This window comes from Hydra viridissima, unplaced genomic scaffold (genome assembly GCF_058129835.1).
Source record: "Hydra viridissima isolate aposymbiotic clone 2 unplaced genomic scaffold, HvirCarnegie_v1 scaffold_10, whole genome shotgun sequence".
Classification (NCBI taxonomy): domain Eukaryota; kingdom Metazoa; phylum Cnidaria; class Hydrozoa; order Anthoathecata; family Hydridae; genus Hydra; species Hydra viridissima.
The window spans coordinates 17,708,744-17,727,286 of NW_028324309.1; the positions used below are offsets into that span (position 1 = coordinate 17,708,744).

Below are 18,543 nucleotides of genomic sequence, written 5' to 3' on the forward strand. Positions count from 1 at the left end.
TTTTCACTCGAAATCCAAGACGATACCGAGACGAGACGAGATGTCCCGGACAAAATAGGAGCTTTACAATTTCCCGGAATTTACATCTTTTAACGGGACATAACGAGACATAATGAGACATACTAGTTTATCCTTAATGTGAAATTGAAATAATGAATTTCTGGCACATTTACCATTATTTGTTTCAGCTGCTATTATTGATATTGTTATACCATCTATATAAACACAACTTTATAACAATTAATGGTAGCAACTAAAATCAGGGGGAAAAAATATTTTTGGGATAGTTATCCTTAATGTGAAATTGAAATAATGAATTTCTGGCACATTTACCATTATTTGTTTCAGCTGCTATTATTGATATTGTTATACCATCTATATAAACACAGCTTTATAACAATTAATGGTAGCAACTGAAATCAGGGGGAAAAAATATTTTTGGGATAGTATTTAACTCTTTCCACCAAAATATATTGGAAGAAGGGGATAAATATTTGTCCAAGGGCTGAGTTTCTGATAATATTGTGTACCGTTGAGGTCAGTATTCACTTCTAATGCAAGAGTTTGTTTTACACTCATATTTAAGGAAAAGATTATCCAAAGTGTCTTTAACTTTTTTGATCCATAAAAGATTTGACTTTTTTTAAAAAGTATAATTCTTGCAGAGACTAACAATAGAGCATGATGTTCAACACCTAGTTCTTTTATTTTTTTCTCTTTTCCTTTGCTCTCCAAGGACCACCCATTGTTTATTGGGTTTTCCAGAACCAAAATGGCTACTTTTAATGGTCATAAGATTTTCTTAAAGCTATCGGTATTCGTTTTCTATAAAAGAATCATCAGTTCTTCCACAATGCTTTAGCTTTTTTCTTCTTTTTTGAAATAAATCTATCTAAAGTAGCATTCATTTATGTTTTATTTGCTAATTTCTTCAGTTTTATTTAATTTCGTTAAGTAAATCCTTCCAAAATTGTAATTTATCCACTCCTAATTCACGTATATTCGGGTTTAGTGCCATTTTTTTGTTGTTTTGAGTCACTGTGCGTCATTTCTGGCTGGTAAAACAAACTTGGTTGGCAAAAAGTTTTCTTCACTGCGAAAGTGCGAGTAAGATATCTAGTTAATATAATTGATCTGTCTCATAACGTTTTGTAATTATCCGGGACACAGTCTTTAAATTCCGAGAAAAAATTTATGCCCCGATTTATAACTTTATTCCGGGATAATCGTTTCCTTTGTCTCGTATTTTATTTCCGGGAAAATTCACGTCTCGTTACACTTTTCCCGTTTCATTTCGAGAAAACGATTCCGAGACGCAGACCCTTACTTTCTATATATGGTTGGAGAGAAGTTGAGATAAACTAATTGGTACAAAAAATCTCAAAGTTTTTGCTTTATCATAAAACAAGATAAAAGAGGGTAAAGTTCATGAAAATTATGTGCTTTTTTGTTTGACATCAAATATTTTTCGTTGCGCCGTGGAATCGCTAGTAGTGGTAGTGGTAGTGGTAGTGGTAGTAGTAGTAGTAGTAGTAGCAGTAGTGGCAGCAGCAGCAGCAGCAGCTAGGTACATCATTTTACTTTCATGCAAGATTTTTTTCAATTATCAGAGCAATATTAAGATTTCTTTTAATCATAATATATTATGAATTCCATTCCTCATACTCATCAGAGAATGAAGCTTTCTCACTACCTAGCTCTCCAAGAATAAAAAACAACTTGCAAGTAATGGTAACTGGGCTGCAAATTAGAAAATTTTAATGAAGTCAAAGAATTTTTGAAAAGAATTGGAGTTTTGATTTACGAACCAAACTGAAGAATGCAAAAAAGACTGCTACCGATGTAATCATACAGATGTAAATCTCGTCTAATCTGTTAAATTACAGAACAACTTCACAACACACATCATTCTATGAGGAGGTAAACTTTCTGAAAAAGAACAGTTAGAAATTAACAGACTTTGATTTGCAAATGAAACCCAAACAAACTCGTGACCATTTGGCCAAAAATCTAAAAAAAACCATTGTTTATGGAGAAAACCCCAAAAACAATGGGTCGTTTTTGGAGAGCAAAGCAAAAGAGAAAAAATAAATGTACTAAGTGTTGAACATCAAGTTCTATATTTAGTCTCTGCGAGAAGTACACTTTTTAAAAAAAGTCAAATGTTTCATAGATCAAAAAAGTTAAAGACACTTTGGATAAAACCTTTAAAGATGAGGGTAAAACTCTTGCATTAGAAGTGAATACTGACCTCAGCGATAAACAATATCAACCCAGTTAATAATAGTACATGAGTCATATAACGGACCTATGTGGGGTGTTTTATGGGTCCTATGTAGGAATCCTATATTAGACCCACAAAAACTTGTCCGCGGTTTATTAACGGGTCCTATATGGGCTAGTCCATATAGTTAGCCCATATTGGACCCAACAAACTCCTATTTTCTTTTATTTACTTTGACCCAAACATAATTTTTTATGGTTACCCCATATTCGACCCAATAAACTCCCATTTTCTTTTATTAACTTTGACCTATATGGTGCATTCGATGGTTGGCCCGTAATGGATCCAATAAACTCCTTTTTTTGGGACCTATATGAAACTTTAGCTTGTCAATCCATATGGATTCCAATATATATTGGTATCAATAAACCACTATGTCAAATATTTAACTTGACCTATAGGTCAAGTTAAATATTTAACAACTAACTAAACTCTTACGTTCTCATATATACATACATACATATATATACATATATATATATATATATATATATATATATATATATATATATATATATATATATATATATATATATATATATATATATATATATATATATATATATATTAGATAAAAACAATAAACAATATGCTGAGAATAATATATATTTCCTATTAACATAAATATTATATTATACAAAAAAAAGTATAAATATATTAGCGCTTGTTAGACTCACGGGTACCCTGAAGGTGACTTAAGACCTTATATCATATCCCATAAATTATTATTTTTGATTTTGAAAGTAGTCCAATTGTACATTCCAAAACTGTCAACATTTAAATCCTTTTATGGTAGCTTTTCGAGAAAACTTAGTTACAATACTTATTTAATCTAGAAATTATTACCCCTCTGACTCATACTAAGACTCCTGAGAGCGGATCAAATGGCCATATAAAATTTGTTTGGTTATTTGTGCTATTATATTGACACTTTGTGAATCGGATTTAGAAATAATTTCTGATAACAACTTGGGTTTTCTAGTTTGAACTTAGACTAACTTTTAATGTTTTAAAAGTTTTTTTTTTTTTATTGACTAGGATAAGATAAATTTACAGGAATAGAGTGGTTTTATAGAATGATCTTGGAACTTGGGATAAAAAATTCTAAGAAAAATAGTTTTTTTTTCTAAAAAAGAAATATTTACTAAAGCATAAATACTACATTTAACTAAAGTTGTAAAGTATATATATATACATACATACACGCTTTGTTGATATGTATCCCTTTAACTATAAATGCCTTGTGTTGTACACGCAGACAGCTCTTCGCAAGACTTCATTGAAATTAGCGTTGTGTTGTCCTACCTTTCGTATTTCCCAAAATTGTCTGAAGTCTTGATGAACTGATTCCAATGATTGCTCAGTCAAATATCCTAAACCTTTGGAAATATTGAAGATTAATACTTTTATATGTAAAAACCTAAAATGTTTTAAATATACACTTACCAAACTTTCCTCCTTTCAATATAATAAAATCTTCAACATGATGCTCCACAATATGAACTTTAAGTGTAATGTTTGTACCAAGATCTCTAAAACTTTGTGAAAATCTTTTAATATATTCAGAGCAGTTTGGATTTAATGTTTTCCCAAAACACCCATGAACAACATTGCTTAAGTCTCTCAAAGGTTTCATATGCTTTCCACCAACAATATTGTGCTCATTCAAATAGATTTGAAAACGATCAAGTTTTCTTAGAAACTTGTTGGATCCATTTCCTTCTAACCTGTGTTTACCTTGATAAGGTACTCTGGCAAGATTAATTTTAGATAAATAACTATTTACAAAATGAAATCCTTCATTAGTGCTCTCAAACAAGTTTTTTTCAATTAGTTTGAGAAGTTTGTCTACTATGCCTAGCAAAATATGTAAGCCTGGTATATTGAGAATTGATAAGATCTTCATTGTTACATTTCCAGTCAATAAAGGAGGATTAACTACATTACTAAAATATTTAGCTTTTGCAATTTTTCCTCCAGCAGCCATCCATTTGTTATACCACTCACACAAAGAAGTTAGAGAATATGACTCAGCTCTCAGCATACTAGGTGATTCTGTTTCACAAAATGGACAAGGATGCCTTGAAGCTGCTGACTGCTTTCCAACCATCAGCAGAAGAACCTTTAGATCTTCTGAAATAGAGTAATCCAGAAAGTTAAGTTTTAATTTATCCAACAACATTTTTATGTTTGCATAATTTTCATCAATAGAGGGTAATACAGCCAAAACTAAAGTTTTGTGAACACTAGTAAACTTAAAATCTTTACATCCATACTCATCAGAATATTTCAGTCTTTTCTTTTCACTTGAATGTGCATCAAGATTTTCTGCCCCCATTCACTCTTATAAATCGAGCAATCTCTAACATCTTAAAGTCACTAGTAAATTGGATACAAATATTAAAAACAATGAACGTTTTTTAAAGTAATGTATATTTTTTGAATTCTGTAGTAATTAATATATACCTTGTATGAAGTTTGCTTTATAGTTGTTTCAGCTTTGAGAAAGAAAAGTAAGGTGTTTTTGGTTCAACTACTCCAACAGAAACAACAAGTCTCTTAGGGCCAAAGGTGTTCAATTTTATTTCTGTGTCATTGGTTACTAAATTGTTGATTGTGGTTGATAAAACTTTTCCTTTAGTTACAGGTGAGGTAGATTGTACAATATGTGCCAAATTCTTTTGCTTAGCTAACTTTGTGCAAGGATGTTTAATACCTTTTCCTATAAGTTGAAAACAACTTCTGCAAAGAACAAAGTTTTCATTGGTTGCAGAAAAATTCACATTATTTTAATGTGATCTATATCTTTATTAGTTTCACATGAAACCATTGGTGGAGGAGTTGCCATTTTAGTACAATTGTATGCCCATTAACACAAATAAAACATTCACATTTCCCACCTCGAATAACTCTAGTATTAAGACCTAAAAGAAACAAAAAATTAGTTTTTTAAATGCAAATGTAATATTGTTTATAAGAAAAATAATAATAATGAAAAAATTAACAAGTTTTTATTGGCTTATTTTTTATTAGAAAAACATACCTTCGTACTTAGTCGAGCGGTGAATAAAAAGCTTTTTGAATTTGCTTTTTCTAAACTCACTAGATTTTTTCTACAATTTGAACATAACATTTTAGGCAGATCAGGGTTTTTAACAGAGAAGTTTTCCCAAAAAAATCTCTTGATAAGATTTTCATAACTTTTTCCTTGTTGTGGGCATGAATTACTGCATTTGGTTTGAATGCATCTTAAATCATTGCCTTTTTTCAAACAGCATATACAAAAGCATTTTAAAAAATCATTATGATCTTTAGCAAAGTATGGCATTTCTTTTCTTTTCTTGAGAAATAATTTTTATATTTTTAAATTAACTTAAGTCTATTATTATTTAAGTCTTTTATTGACAACAAATAAGCCAATCGAAAACTAATAAATATTATTACCACCAATCGCGTGGTTGCAATTACAGAAAGTAAACAACAATAATGGCCGATGGAAAAATATTATTTTAATATTAAAACATCGTAATTTATAAAACTTCTTACTAAGTTTTCTCGAAAAGCTACCATAAAAGGATTTAAATGTTGATAGTTTTGAAATGTACTATTGGACTACTTTCAAAATCAAAAAAAAAAAATAATGGGATATGTTATGAGGTCTTAAGTCACCTTCATGGTACCCGTGGACTGTTTTCTTGCTTCGCCATGCTTAGCTCTATTACCTTCTCGATCGCGAGCACCAATAAGCCATTTTGCAAGGGACATTTCGAAATCTTTCATCGTGCATGTCGACGTCAGGTTGTTAAGCTTTAAGACTTCTATAAAAAATAATACATTTCCAGTAGTTAAAGAATCTTAAATACACAATATTCTTATCGTCTTTGAAAATCTGAACCATAAGGGTTTTTACTAAACATAACAATAGAGTGCACAATTTTTAAAACTAACCAAACAAAATTTACATATGTTCAATTGCATTTAATATCTGGCAAAATAGCAGAGAAATATTACCAAAATTTATTTAAAACTATGAATACTCACTATAAATCACTTGAAATAGCTCAGTACCCTTTAACATTTTTTTTGACTGCCCTCGCTGACAATTAAATTGCAGAGCTAAGTTATTGTTAAACAACTGCTGCATCATACGGCAAACAGCTTCGTTAAGTTAACTTCGAAAGTTAACCAGCAAAACATTTAATCAAACACATTAAGATAATCTAAAAAAGGTTATTTTAAACAATATAAAAATTAAAAATTTATTATATAACAGCAAAAATGCTAATGCAGTTTGTATGAACGATACATGATATTTACTAAACACCACAATACTGATATTGCAATCTTAAAATACGATAGACTAAAAATATTATGCTAAAATGAACAAAGCTTAAAGTTCATTATAAAATAGGAAAGAAATATAGATAAGTAGTTGCTTCTACTCATTTATATTGCTTTCCTATTTTATATTGAACTTTACATTAAACTAATATCTAGGTCATAAGTATTATCTTACAATTATGTTTGCAATATTGATATCTTTTAGCTTCATTTCAATTGCATCAAAAGCTTCCATGATGTCCGTCGGAAATATTATCCCGTCTGGTAAACGTGAAGCCAGCACCATTTTATTCCCTTGACTAAGCATAGCATTTAGCGTGTTGGTGTGGATAGTCTGGGTTTGCTGAATATCCACACACACTTTCAGCAACTGTACCTCCAATCCATGCATTGTTTGATCTTGGTAAAGTGTAAATAATTACTTACATTATCACATATATAGTCATTTAATCTGAAAAAAATCAAATAATCAACAATCAATAATCACTTACTAGATATATTACTGCAAGATAATGCACTTCCAATATTTTGTACTATTACAACATCTAAAATAGTGTTAACTGTACTATAATGCCATAAATCATAAATAATAAAAATCAAATTACTAACAACTGATTCAGCTTGAGATCAAATACATTAAAAAATATGCAAGGTAGGGATCCTTATGAGTTTTTTAAATTATGTAACTCACCAATATTTGAAACTGATGATGTCGTTGTTACCGTCTTTGACATACAACCTGTTGTTGTGTTTGATAAACGAGTACACTGGGTTGGTGGCATCAATGCTGCTATGTCAAGAGATGAAAATGGTGTTTCATAAGATATAGTCATAATCGGTAAAGTTATTATCAATGTTGGTGAACTTGACGCCGTAACAGAAAATGGCACAGAAAAAAAAGAGGAAAGAATTTGAGTTGTGGCACTAAGTTGAGTTTTCCCAGCTAATTTTTTTTTTCTCAAGAGGGAAATAATCAATGTCATTTTCAAATTCCATTTCAGATTCAAAATCTGATGAAATTTTTCTAGTTGCAATCCTAAACAATGAATGTAATTATCACTAAATGTTTTCTAAAATAGTCTAAAAACATTTGAAATTATTCAATTAAAAATTATTACTTACATGGAGTAGGTGGAATTAATACTTACATGGGGTATTAGTTCCACCCACTCCATGTAAGTATTAACTTTAAATTAGTTAAAAATTAATACTTACACGGGCTGGGTGGAACTAATTAATAGAAATAAATGTGATATTAAAAGAATTGAAATAAAGTTAAATTTAAAAAAGCACATTAAAAAAAAAAAAAAAAATGAACGAAAATACCCAATAGCGTGAAAATTTCGGTTCGAGGATCGGGTTTATTACCTGATTTCGGGTAATTTTATTATCCGAATTATCGGGTAGTTTTATTACCCGATATACTGGATTATCGGGTAAATTTATTACCCGATTTTCGGGTACTTCTACGGGTAATTTTATTACCCGATTTTTGGGTAAAGAAACCGGGTAATAAAATTACCCGTTAATCGGTACTTCTACGGGTAATATTTGGGTAGTTTAAATCGAGTAATACCCGACCCGAAGGCTTGGATATCGGGTCACTAAAGTTGTTAAAATTAGTCGTCTACGGGTACCCGCTGGTATTCGTGTCGGGTTTTCACTCCCTAAGATAAGCCCACGTTTAAACCACACAGGTCCAGTAAAGTTAAATTATCTTGCTTTTTAACATTTTTTTTTTGTTGCGTTTGCCCACATTGGTCCCATAAATAAACCAACTATCAAACACACTTATGACCGATATAAGTCAGCCTATAATAGGGCCCTATGTAGAATTGGCCACTTCTAAATTTATATATGGGAAGCCCATATTAAAACCAGACCGGTCCCGTAAAGTTGTGCTCACTATTTGTTAATTATGCTTGCCCATATTGATCCCAAAAAAAAACCAAACATCAAACACACTTAGGACCGAAATGAGGTTGCATACAATCGGCTCTAGGTGGGCTTGCTTACGGGGAAATGATCCAAAACTTAGCCCTTGGATACATATTTATCCCCTTCTTGCACGATGTTTTAGTGGAAAAAGTTAAATAGTATCCTAAAAATACTTTTTTTTCTCTGATTTCAGCTGCTACCATTATTAATGCTGAAGCTGTGTTTGTATAGATAGTATAACAATATTAACAGTAGCAGCTGAAATAAATGATGGTAACTGTGCCAGAATTTCATTACTTAAATTTTACATTAAGTATAAACCAATATGTCTCGTTATGTCTCGTTATGTCCCGTTAAAAAGATGTAATTTCCGGGAAATTGTAAAACTCCTATTTTGTCCGAGACATCTCGTCTCATCTCGGCATCGTCCCGAATTTTGAGTCAAAGTTGAAAATTGTGTCAATTTTTATCGCTAACCGGAACAAAGCTTTTAGGATCGTCTTGTCTCGAATAAGAAAATAACGAGACGCAGACGGTTACTTGTAATCTTTTTTTTCATGAAAGTCATACAAAAGAGGACAGCAATTGACTTTCAACCTTCTTCGCCTCCCCCTTCTCCCCCTCTTTAAGAAAGATGAAAAATATTTCTTCAAAAATTACTTTTATTTTAGGAAATGATTTTTCTCTTCGTAAAATCGAGATACTTTAAATTAATAAAAAAAAAAATTTCCTCTTATCTCACCGACCTTCCTTTTTAGGAATTTTTGCAACGCCTTGCTTTAGTTTAGTTTTAACTCATCATAATTTTTCTAAAAATTGGTATAAAATATTTGAGGTATTTGGAGTCCTCGTTTTTCCAGCATTTAATTTTTCTAATTCTTTACTTTTCTAATTCATTACTTTATCTAAATTGTGTATAGGGGAGAACCTTAATGAATGGGACGATTATTGAATGGGACAAACTCAGATTCTTATACAAGCATCGATGAAAGGATATTCAAATTCCTGTAATAAAGAGTGATAGAAACAAGAACTCAACTGACCTACTCATCCATCCTATTGCTCTATGACCGTAATGATAATGGATGTAATTGTGTTTTCGAATGTAAAAAGTAATTTAAAAAAATTTTTTTTTTTTCTGATTTTGCAGCAACTTTTGAAGTTATGGAAAATAAAATTCCATGTTTAAACAGATAGCAGTCTCTAGTACTACAGTGAGTAAAACATTCAAGCTTAACTAATGGTGTTTTTGGTGTGACTAATCATTTTTGGATAAAGTGATGCGCATATTGAATGGGACAATATACTACTTATTGAATGAATTTAATAAAGTACTGTTTACAGCTCAGCAGAGGGATGCTGCAGTCCCTTACTTTTATCCCCATGGGCAATGGGTATTATTTACACACTTTTATACTGCAATATTTTACTTAAATAAAAATACCTAAATATAATATTCTAAAATGAGAAAGTTATACTTTGATTGAAATTTAATTAGAGTTAAAACGTTTAAAGTTAAAAATATTTTTTGTGTGGTCTTTATGTATGTATCTATATATTTAAGTACATTTACAATTAATAAATTAATTTGAAAAATGATTGAATTAAATACGTTTATTTTTAATTCTTTTATGTTTGTCCCATTCAATGAGACGTACTTAATGAATGGGACAAATTTCATGCTCCAATAAAACTCTTTTTACCAATAGCCAAATCCAAATCCAATTTTTTTGTTTTACTGTATCATTGAGGAAGAGTCGGTGGTTATCAAACATTTAAATATATATATTAAACAATTTTATCTACGTTTAAAAAGCATTTTGCAAAAACTGTCCCATTCATTGAGGTTTCCCCTACAATAGGTTTGCCTTCAAACATCTTTTGTAGACGTATTACTCCTCCACTTTTGTATCCTGTATTCACACTGATTGTTGTATATGAAACAGTCATTTCGATGCAATTTCATACATTGAACTTGTGAATGGATAAATACAAATTGGTAACAAGTTTGCGTGCGAATTCAGTCCTCTGATATTTTCTTTTTTATATTGACTCAAATTAATTAATTTATAAAGCTATAATAAGTCGGATGTTTTTTCAGCAGTTTGATAACCATCCAGACCATCTTTAATTTTGTTTCGTTTTTTTGGATGTACTGAATAGTGGATAAAAAGACTGAGGGATTTGTATTTTTTTAGATTTGTAAAAGATTTTTGCATAATTGAACTTCCGAACACAGTCATCATACATTTTAAAAATATTATCAAGCTTTTCAGTTCTCACTTCTTTGATAAAAGATAAAAATTCATTTTATTCCACTGTCTCATCACTTCCTTTTCTAGTTTTTACCATAAATAAATATCTTTTAGCAATCATCAATCAACTAAATAAAAGTGCTCTTTGAATAATTCTATTTCTGCGGTATTAAAAACCGTGATTATTTCTGTATTGTAACACACTGCAGAAATGAAAAATGACGTACATTCAGATGGTGGCGGCGGACAACTTTTTTAAGATTTGTGCAAAAAGAAGATTATCTTTTTTCTAGGAAACATTAAGCTCATCTATTAATGGGACAAACTTTCAAGTTTGTAAAAATGTCATCCACCTTGTGTACTAGGTTAAAAACGTTCCAGCAGATTCTCCTGAACTATTTTATTCAGGTCATATTTTACGCGCATAGTTCAAATAATCTGAAAGTTTAGTCAAATTAAATCCCGCTGACTATTTTGCCTAACCCCCAAACCTAAAATAAAGCCATTTTGAAACTTCAAAGAACGAGGTGATGTATTGTCTTTTTTGAAACATGTGCACTGAACCTAACAAACTTTACTATCAAATAATTAAGTAACAAATTAAAAGCAAGAGTGTTGCAACAATTCTTACGATGTTTTTAGAAGCAAATCCCTAAGGGAAATTAAATATAAAAACATTTATCAGGAAAGTCTGGCGTCAGCTCTTAAAATACTTAACTAGTGACAGCTATCTTTTAACTTCTATCTTACAAGTTGGGCATCTGCGTGTTCTTCCTAAAGAATCCCATTATCAGATTCTTCAACATCAATAAACTCTAGTGTGGAATTAAGTTTTAGGAAAGAGCTTTCTGTTACACCTTACACCTTTCCATGCAAGCAGATAAAACCAAATCTGTAATTTTTTTTTTATATATTATTTGTGCACTTAGCTTTTAGCTTTAAATTTGCTTATTTAAAAAAAAATTAATGCAAACTCTGATGGAAACATAAAACTTAATGCTGATAGTGTGTACTTTTTGGATGTTAGAAAATTCCTCAATGACCTCTAAACTTGAAAGCTAGTAGTTGTAGAAAATTAGACATGAATTGGTTAGATCATGAATTGATCTAATATATTGGATATATTTCAGTACCTTCCTTTTTTCATTTAATTTCTTTTCTTTGTTTTCTTTGAACTTTAACGTGTTAGTAATGTTGTCCAGTTTTTATAAATTTGAGTAATAAATTATTTGATTAAAATTTTTTTTTTTAAATTGCTTATTAATTTTTGTTCCATTTACTCATTCAAAAATAAATTAATTAGGTATCAATTGATAGTAAGAAATCTAGCAATTACAGATATTAAGTTGAAATTTGTATTTTTTAAATGATCTGACTAGGACTCTTTATTTGCTATTTTCTGCCTCACACAGTTCATTTTATTAAAAGTTTACTAATGCCCTCACAAAGTATTAGTAGTAAATGGGATGAAGAAAATAATACTCCACATCCACATTGAAGAATGTTTGAAAAAGTCTGATACTTGAAGGTGTTTTTTTGTAAGAGCTCCTTGAAAACAGAGTTCTTCATTGGTCAAATTTGATGCTCCAGATAAAGCTGACTTATTGAATGTAATTAAAAAATCATGTCTTTTTGTTTTATTGCGATTGTAGGTCCTTTTGCAAATTAACGAGTTTTTGAATGATGTAAATATACAAAGAAATTTCCACCATTCAAGAATTTGGAAATTGATGGGAAATTTTATTTAAATGGTGTTAGACAAAAGGTTTTGATATGAGTTTGTTAAGTTCAGTTTTGAATCAAAGATAGTTTTTGGTTTCAATTTCATCAAAATAAATTTTATGCATAATTTTCAAGCTAAACTATCGTAACCCTCCATATTTTTATGCTGGTTAAATATGTTATGTATTCAATATTGAAAAAAGTAGATTTATTCTAATGCTTTTTTTAAGTTTGAATTATTAGTCTGTGTCTAATAATTTACGAAGTAAAGTATTTTTTCCACACAGGAAACCATATCAAGTCTGTAATGGGTTCACTTTCTCCTGATACTAAACCATTTGTAATTTTGCTGGCAATTGGTACGGCAACTGCTGTTAAAAATGGATTCTCAAGAAAATAAGTGGTGTGTTCAAACCATTTTATCATAAATATGACCTGCGTGGAGGAATGCAAACTTGTTTTGTATTTATTACCATTGACTGTGTTGTTAATGCCTGATGAGTTGTCACTATCAAGAAGTGGAAGCAATATGTTATTGTATATCAAGCAAAAAATGATAAGCACATAAGGTTTTATAATTTTTGACATTAAAAACATCTATGGGAATACACTTAAACTAATACATTTTATAAAAAACGTATTAATTTAGGTGTATTCCCATAAATGTTTTTTTGGTCTTCTTTTCTTCTTAATGAAAGTTCTTGATCCATTCTAAACAGTTAAAACTCTTGACTTATACACTGGTGTATAAAGTATATATAAAATCAACAGATCACTCAGCAATTAGCCCAGCTGATTTCTCAAAATAGTTTAGGTAGTTTTTGGTTAATGGGTTCATGGAGAGTTCAAGTTCAGATAATTGAATTTCCATCTGAAATTTCTGCTAAATACCTGAACTTTTTTAAGAGTGTAGTTCTTCTGTTTTATACTAAGTAATTTCCGAACATGTTTTGTTATATCTTTTTTATGAAATTTAAGAATATTCTAAAGGTTTGAATGAGTTTACAAGAAAAAACTTTTATGTTGATAATTTATTAGAATGATACAAATGTTGAAAATTACATTCTAGTATTTCTGTTTTCTGTTTTATTTGCCTCCCTCCTTTCTTCCTTCCCCCACTTTTTATATTTTTCTAACATCTTAAAGATCCACTATGGACTTTCATTCAAATACAACACTTTTGGTTTAACCATATAGCTTAAGTCTACCTTACTGTAATTTCTTTAGGGATGTAATAAATGATTTAAAAAGTCTATTCTAATTTATGTTTGCTGTTAACATAAAAACATAGTTAAAATTTTTTTTTTTTCTTCAGAACTTATTCTAAAAGCAATTTTATCCTCTTTTAGGAACATCTTTTGAAAAAATGTACTTTTTAATCTTGTTACTCCTAATTACAGTTAAAAATATTTATTTTCTGTGTTTAGATTGAAGTTAAATAATTATGGATCATTGGCCTGATAATGTTGGCATTTGCAATATTGAAGTCTACATACCAAAATATTTTGTAAGTCAACAGAAGCTTGAAACTTTTGATGGGGTGAGTGCAGGTAAATACACAATAGGTCTGGGCCAAAAGACCATGGGGTTTTTTGGAGATTTAGAAGACATTAACTCTTTGTGTTTAACAGTAGTTCATAATCTTCTAGAAAATCACAAAATTGACCCAAAATCTATAGGCCGATTAGAAGTCGGAACCGAAACTATAATTGATAAGTCAAAATCTGTCAAAACTGTTTTAATGCAATTATTTGAAAGTCATGGAAACACAGATATTGAAGGTATCGACACAAAAAATGCTTGCTACGGAGGTACTTCAGCACTTTTCAATGCAATTAACTGGATTGAAAGCAGCTCTTGGGATGGTAGATTAGCTATTGTTGTTGCTGCTGATATTGCTGTTTATGCTGCAGGAAATGCAAGGTGTACTGGTGGAGGAGGTGCAATTGCAATGGTTATTGGTCCAAATGCACCTCTTGTTTTTGATCGTGGTTTGAGGGCCACACATATGGTTCATGTTTATGATTTTTATAAGCCTAATCTGTCATCTGAATATCCAATCATTAATGGTAAATTGTCTGTAAGCAGTTATATTTCTGCACTTGATTCATGCTATTCCCTATACAGAGATAAGTTTATTAAAAAATTTTCTAACAGCAGTTTTAGTTTAAATGATGTTGATTTCATGGTTTTTCATACTCCATACTGCAAGCTAGTGCAAAAATCTTTGGGCAGATGTATGTTGCAAGATTATTTGAAAGATGATAAAAGAATCATTGGTAAATACCCTTTGTTTGAAAAGTATTCTAATCAAAGTTTACAAGATTCTTTGAAAGACTTTGACTTGCTTAAGGATATTGAAAAAACCTCTGTCATGTATAGTTTAGACATGTTTCAAAAGAAAACAGAAGCATCCACAACATTAGCTAGTCTAATTGGAAATATGTACACGCCATCACTTTATGGGAGTCTTGTTAGCCTGTTAATGAATAGTGCAGATGAAGAATTAGTGGGTAAACGTGTTGTACTTTTTTCTTATGGATCAGGCTTAGCTTCGTCCATGTTCTCCTTAACAATCTGTCCTACTGAAAATCTTAAATATAGTTTGGATACTTTGTTGATTTCATTAAAGAGTATCACTAAGCGTTTAAATGAAAGGTTGGAAATTGAACCTGGAAATTTTGTTAACATTCTAGAACTTCGTGAAAAGAGCAATAATGTTTCTAATTTTTTGCCAGTTTGCAATCAAGTTGACTTGTTTCCTGGAACTTACTATCTGACAAAAATTAATTCAGAATATAAACGATATTACGAAAGAAAGAAAGCATTTTGATTTTAAAAAGCTTGGCTATTAAAATATAGAATTATTGATATTAATATTAATAATAGTTAGATAAAAATTTTGATGTGTAATTTTTATACTTAAGTTTTAGATACTCAATTATTCTTAAAGTTTGTTATTTATTCTGATCGTCCGGTTGTGATATATTTTCAAAACAAATGCATCTTTCTATGAGGTTTGATCTTACTGAGCTAAGTCATTTAGTATCCTTTTTTATACTCTTTCATGAATTTATTTTTTTCTTTTATACTCTTTCATGAATTTATTTTAAAGTTTATGACAGGCAAGCTTGGTAATCAAGATCTCGGTAGATAAGATGGACCACATCCATCAGTCGAACTGTTGATTTATCTACAGTTTTACCCTTTAAGTAAAATAAAAAGCTTTAAAAAACTTTTTACAAAATTTAACTCAACTTTTCTTTAAAATCTTTTTAGCATGTTCCTTTTTAGCCGCACCTTAGGCAAGAAGAAACAACAAAAAGCAACATGTTAAATGTTACACTTATTGTCAATTTAGACCAAAATTTCTACTCTAGTAACACTTCTTTTACATTACCAAGTGTAAAAATATCCAGTTGAAAAATACGAGCAAAAAATATTTTTCTGGATTTGCATTTCAGCTTAAGGTATAAGAACCCTCAAAAAATTTTTAACTAAAATTACTCTTTTGACAAAAAACCAACTATATTCTAAGAAAGAACTAGGTAACAACATTTAAAAAAATAAAAAATAATTTTATTAGTTGTCATGGTTACCAATTAAAATATTCAACATTCAAAAATGTTTGTGGCACCCCGGCCAAATTATCTCAGTAACTAACAGCATTTAGGGTATGAAATTTTGGCAAAAGATTAATAACATGTTGTTCTACAAACTGAACTAAAACTATTTTAAAAAAATAAATATTTAAATTACACTGAAATTTTTAAAATGGTGCATTAAAAAGACAAAATTTTCTAAGATCAAGCTGGTATAAAAAAAAAAAGTTTTTACAATAATGCAAAACTTTTAGTTCCTATTGTAACACTAGATACAATAAACATTTGCTAAAAGTTTCATGAAAATTGAACATACCATTTATGAAAAAGGATGGCCGGGAGGTCAAAAACTTACATATTGAGAAAAACGCATTTACAACATTCTTAATTGTACCAAAAATTTTCAATGAAAATGTCAGTTTAAAAACAGTTACTAAAAAGAACATGAACCAGGATCATATAGACTACTTCCTTGGTCATTATCTGGATCATCTTTTTTTTTTTGCATCCACGAATGGCTTTTCGTTGCTTTTTTGATGTTGTCCGATTTTGATACTCTGCAAAAATTAAATGCTTTTTGTTCATGATTGAACAACCTTGAAGAGTATATATTCCTGGAATCATATCCAACTTTTCAAATAAAAGAACACTTGCTTTTCTTCCAATTTTAAAATTTGAAAGAGCGTTGTAAACTCCGAACTCCAAGTGTGTTTAAGAAACATACTTTGTTTTGGGTATGCGCTATCATATCATCCCATTAAAACTTTCATTATGGTTTTGGGTCTTACCATGAAGGGATTTTTTAAAAAGTTCTTCTTGAGATAGATTGATATAAATAGGTTTTAAATGGCTGACAACTGAAAATGGAAGGCCTATGCCTGGTTTGTAGGTAGAGGTTTTATTAGCTTTGTCCTGTTTATAACGACAACAGCTATTGATACCAATCATGCCAACTATTTTCAGCTGATGAAGATACATGAAACAATGTTGCAAAAATTGGCCTTTTTTATAACTTATAAATTATTTACATTTTGCCTAACAAAAATTCCGTTGTAGTTTTGTAGACGCTTAATTGTAGCATTTGTTAATTTTCCTTCTTGTCCAAATCCTTTAATAGTTTTTTTTCAACCTTCTCAATCTACTACCAACACGTTTTTGTTTATGTCCAAACCACTCCAACTTACACACTGTAATACCAAGATAAGTATCCTTAACGTAAGAATAGCTTTTACAATCACCATCCCCATAATACTCTACATATCTTAGTTTATTTTGTGAGATCGAACGACTAAACATTCTTTGTGCACCAATCATTTCCGTACCAGGAGCCGAGCCACGATAATTTAATTTACATACATGTGATGATTTCCACGTTTCAAATTCAGTAGGATTACTTTCTTTTAGTTTAGATTTTAGGCTACATGATTTGCACGATCAACTCATTGGTTCGCAATCAAGAATTTTAATGTTTTCGTTGATGTCGCTGTAACAACTGCATCTAATGAAGAGAATCCACGTCGTTGCCAGCTACCATCAACTGATACTGTAGTATCAACAATATTTAAAGAAGACTGAGAAATATCTTTGGCAGCATCTATCATTGTTTCTTTTGCAACAACTTTAGCACATTCAGAGACAGTTTTAATTATTTTGTTGTAATTGTTTTTCGTTATTGGTTTAGGGATATTCATTAAAGATATAAATTTTTCTAATCTTGAAAAACCTTGACGACATGCAAGCATTGAATAAATTATTCTATTATTTACATAAAAAGTTTTTCTTCCAGAGCATGTCTTTGAAGTATAGAATTCAATTTTTTCATTGCAGTTTGGGCACCAAATGTATAAAATTGAGCTCAATCCTTTTTTCTTATGAAAAAACATTCCGAAAGATTTAAAGCAGATTGCAGTCATTTTTCACAACATGATTGATAAACCACACTTGATAAAATTGTCAAATGTCAACAATGCAATAACCAACAGAATTGTTTTCATTTTGCTGCGGTGTCTCAATTTTTTTTGCAGATACAGACAAATTCAACAAATTGCTAGAAGAAAGATTGTCTTTTTCAGTACTAATAAAAGAAGCTACTGGCAAAGTTGAATCATTTAGCAAATTTCTGGTATATCTATTTCCATAAAATCTTCCTGATTTTTTACTTTTAGTACTTTGTTTTACTCTGGATGACTTACCCATTGTTTAGAAAGTTTATTAGATAAAAAAATATATAATGAAAAAGCTCGCAATTCTCAGTAAAAACTCGTTGCTATGCGTGTTGCTAAGCAGACCAAATTTACCCAGTCAATGGAAACATTGAATATCTCAAGAACTAAATCGAATCTTTAAAAATAGTTTTCAAATTCGTGTTCAGCGATATATTTCGTGCCGAAATTATATATAT

The 18,543-nt window shown here is 30.2% G+C and overlaps 3 protein-coding genes and 1 pseudogene across 5 annotated transcripts; 1 reads left to right on the top strand and 3 right to left on the bottom strand.

Annotated features, from left to right (window-relative positions):
- Positions 1-3,401: 3,401 nt before the first annotated feature.
- LOC149883432 (uncharacterized) lies at positions 3,402-4,874 on the bottom strand. Its single transcript, XM_090065492.1, has 3 exons — positions 4,751-4,874; positions 3,731-4,663; positions 3,402-3,663 (listed from the first exon to the last, which is right to left on the bottom strand). Exons 2-3 carry the CDS (start codon positions 4,620-4,622, stop codon positions 3,515-3,517), a joined length of 1,041 nt encoding a protein of 346 aa, XP_089921618.1. The 5' UTR covers positions 4,623-4,663; positions 4,751-4,874; the 3' UTR covers positions 3,402-3,514.
- On the bottom strand, positions 4,768-5,869 carry LOC149883433 (uncharacterized; annotated as a pseudogene). Its single transcript, XR_016444568.1, has 2 exons — positions 5,328-5,869; positions 4,768-5,208 (listed from the first exon to the last, which is right to left on the bottom strand). The product of XR_016444568.1 is annotated as an uncharacterized LOC149883433 (transcript).
- A 596-nt stretch (positions 5,870-6,465) lies between these two features.
- On the bottom strand, positions 6,466-7,407 carry LOC149883434 (uncharacterized). The gene is made up of 4 exons (XM_090101076.1): positions 7,317-7,407; positions 7,117-7,170; positions 6,801-7,024; positions 6,466-6,504 (listed from the first exon to the last, which is right to left on the bottom strand). Exons 1-4 carry the CDS (start codon positions 7,405-7,407, stop codon positions 6,466-6,468), a joined length of 408 nt encoding a protein of 135 aa, XP_089957202.1.
- Positions 7,408-11,289: 3,882 nt separating this feature from the next.
- On the top strand, positions 11,290-15,474 carry LOC145187567 (hydroxymethylglutaryl-CoA synthase, cytoplasmic-like). Of its 2 annotated transcripts, XM_090065407.1 has the most exons (3): positions 11,290-11,345; positions 12,828-13,109; positions 13,968-15,474. In XM_090065407.1, the coding sequence occupies exon 3, from the start codon at positions 13,985-13,987 to the stop codon at positions 15,371-15,373; it is 1,389 nt and encodes a 462-aa protein (XP_089921533.1). In that variant the 5' UTR covers positions 11,290-11,345; positions 12,828-13,109; positions 13,968-13,984; the 3' UTR covers positions 15,374-15,474. The 2 variants fall into 2 exon arrangements, with proteins under 2 accessions (XP_089921533.1, XP_089921534.1); XM_090065408.1 differs by lacking the exon at positions 12,828-13,109 and having other exon boundaries at positions 11,303-11,345.
- Positions 15,475-18,543: the final 3,069 nt, after the last annotated feature.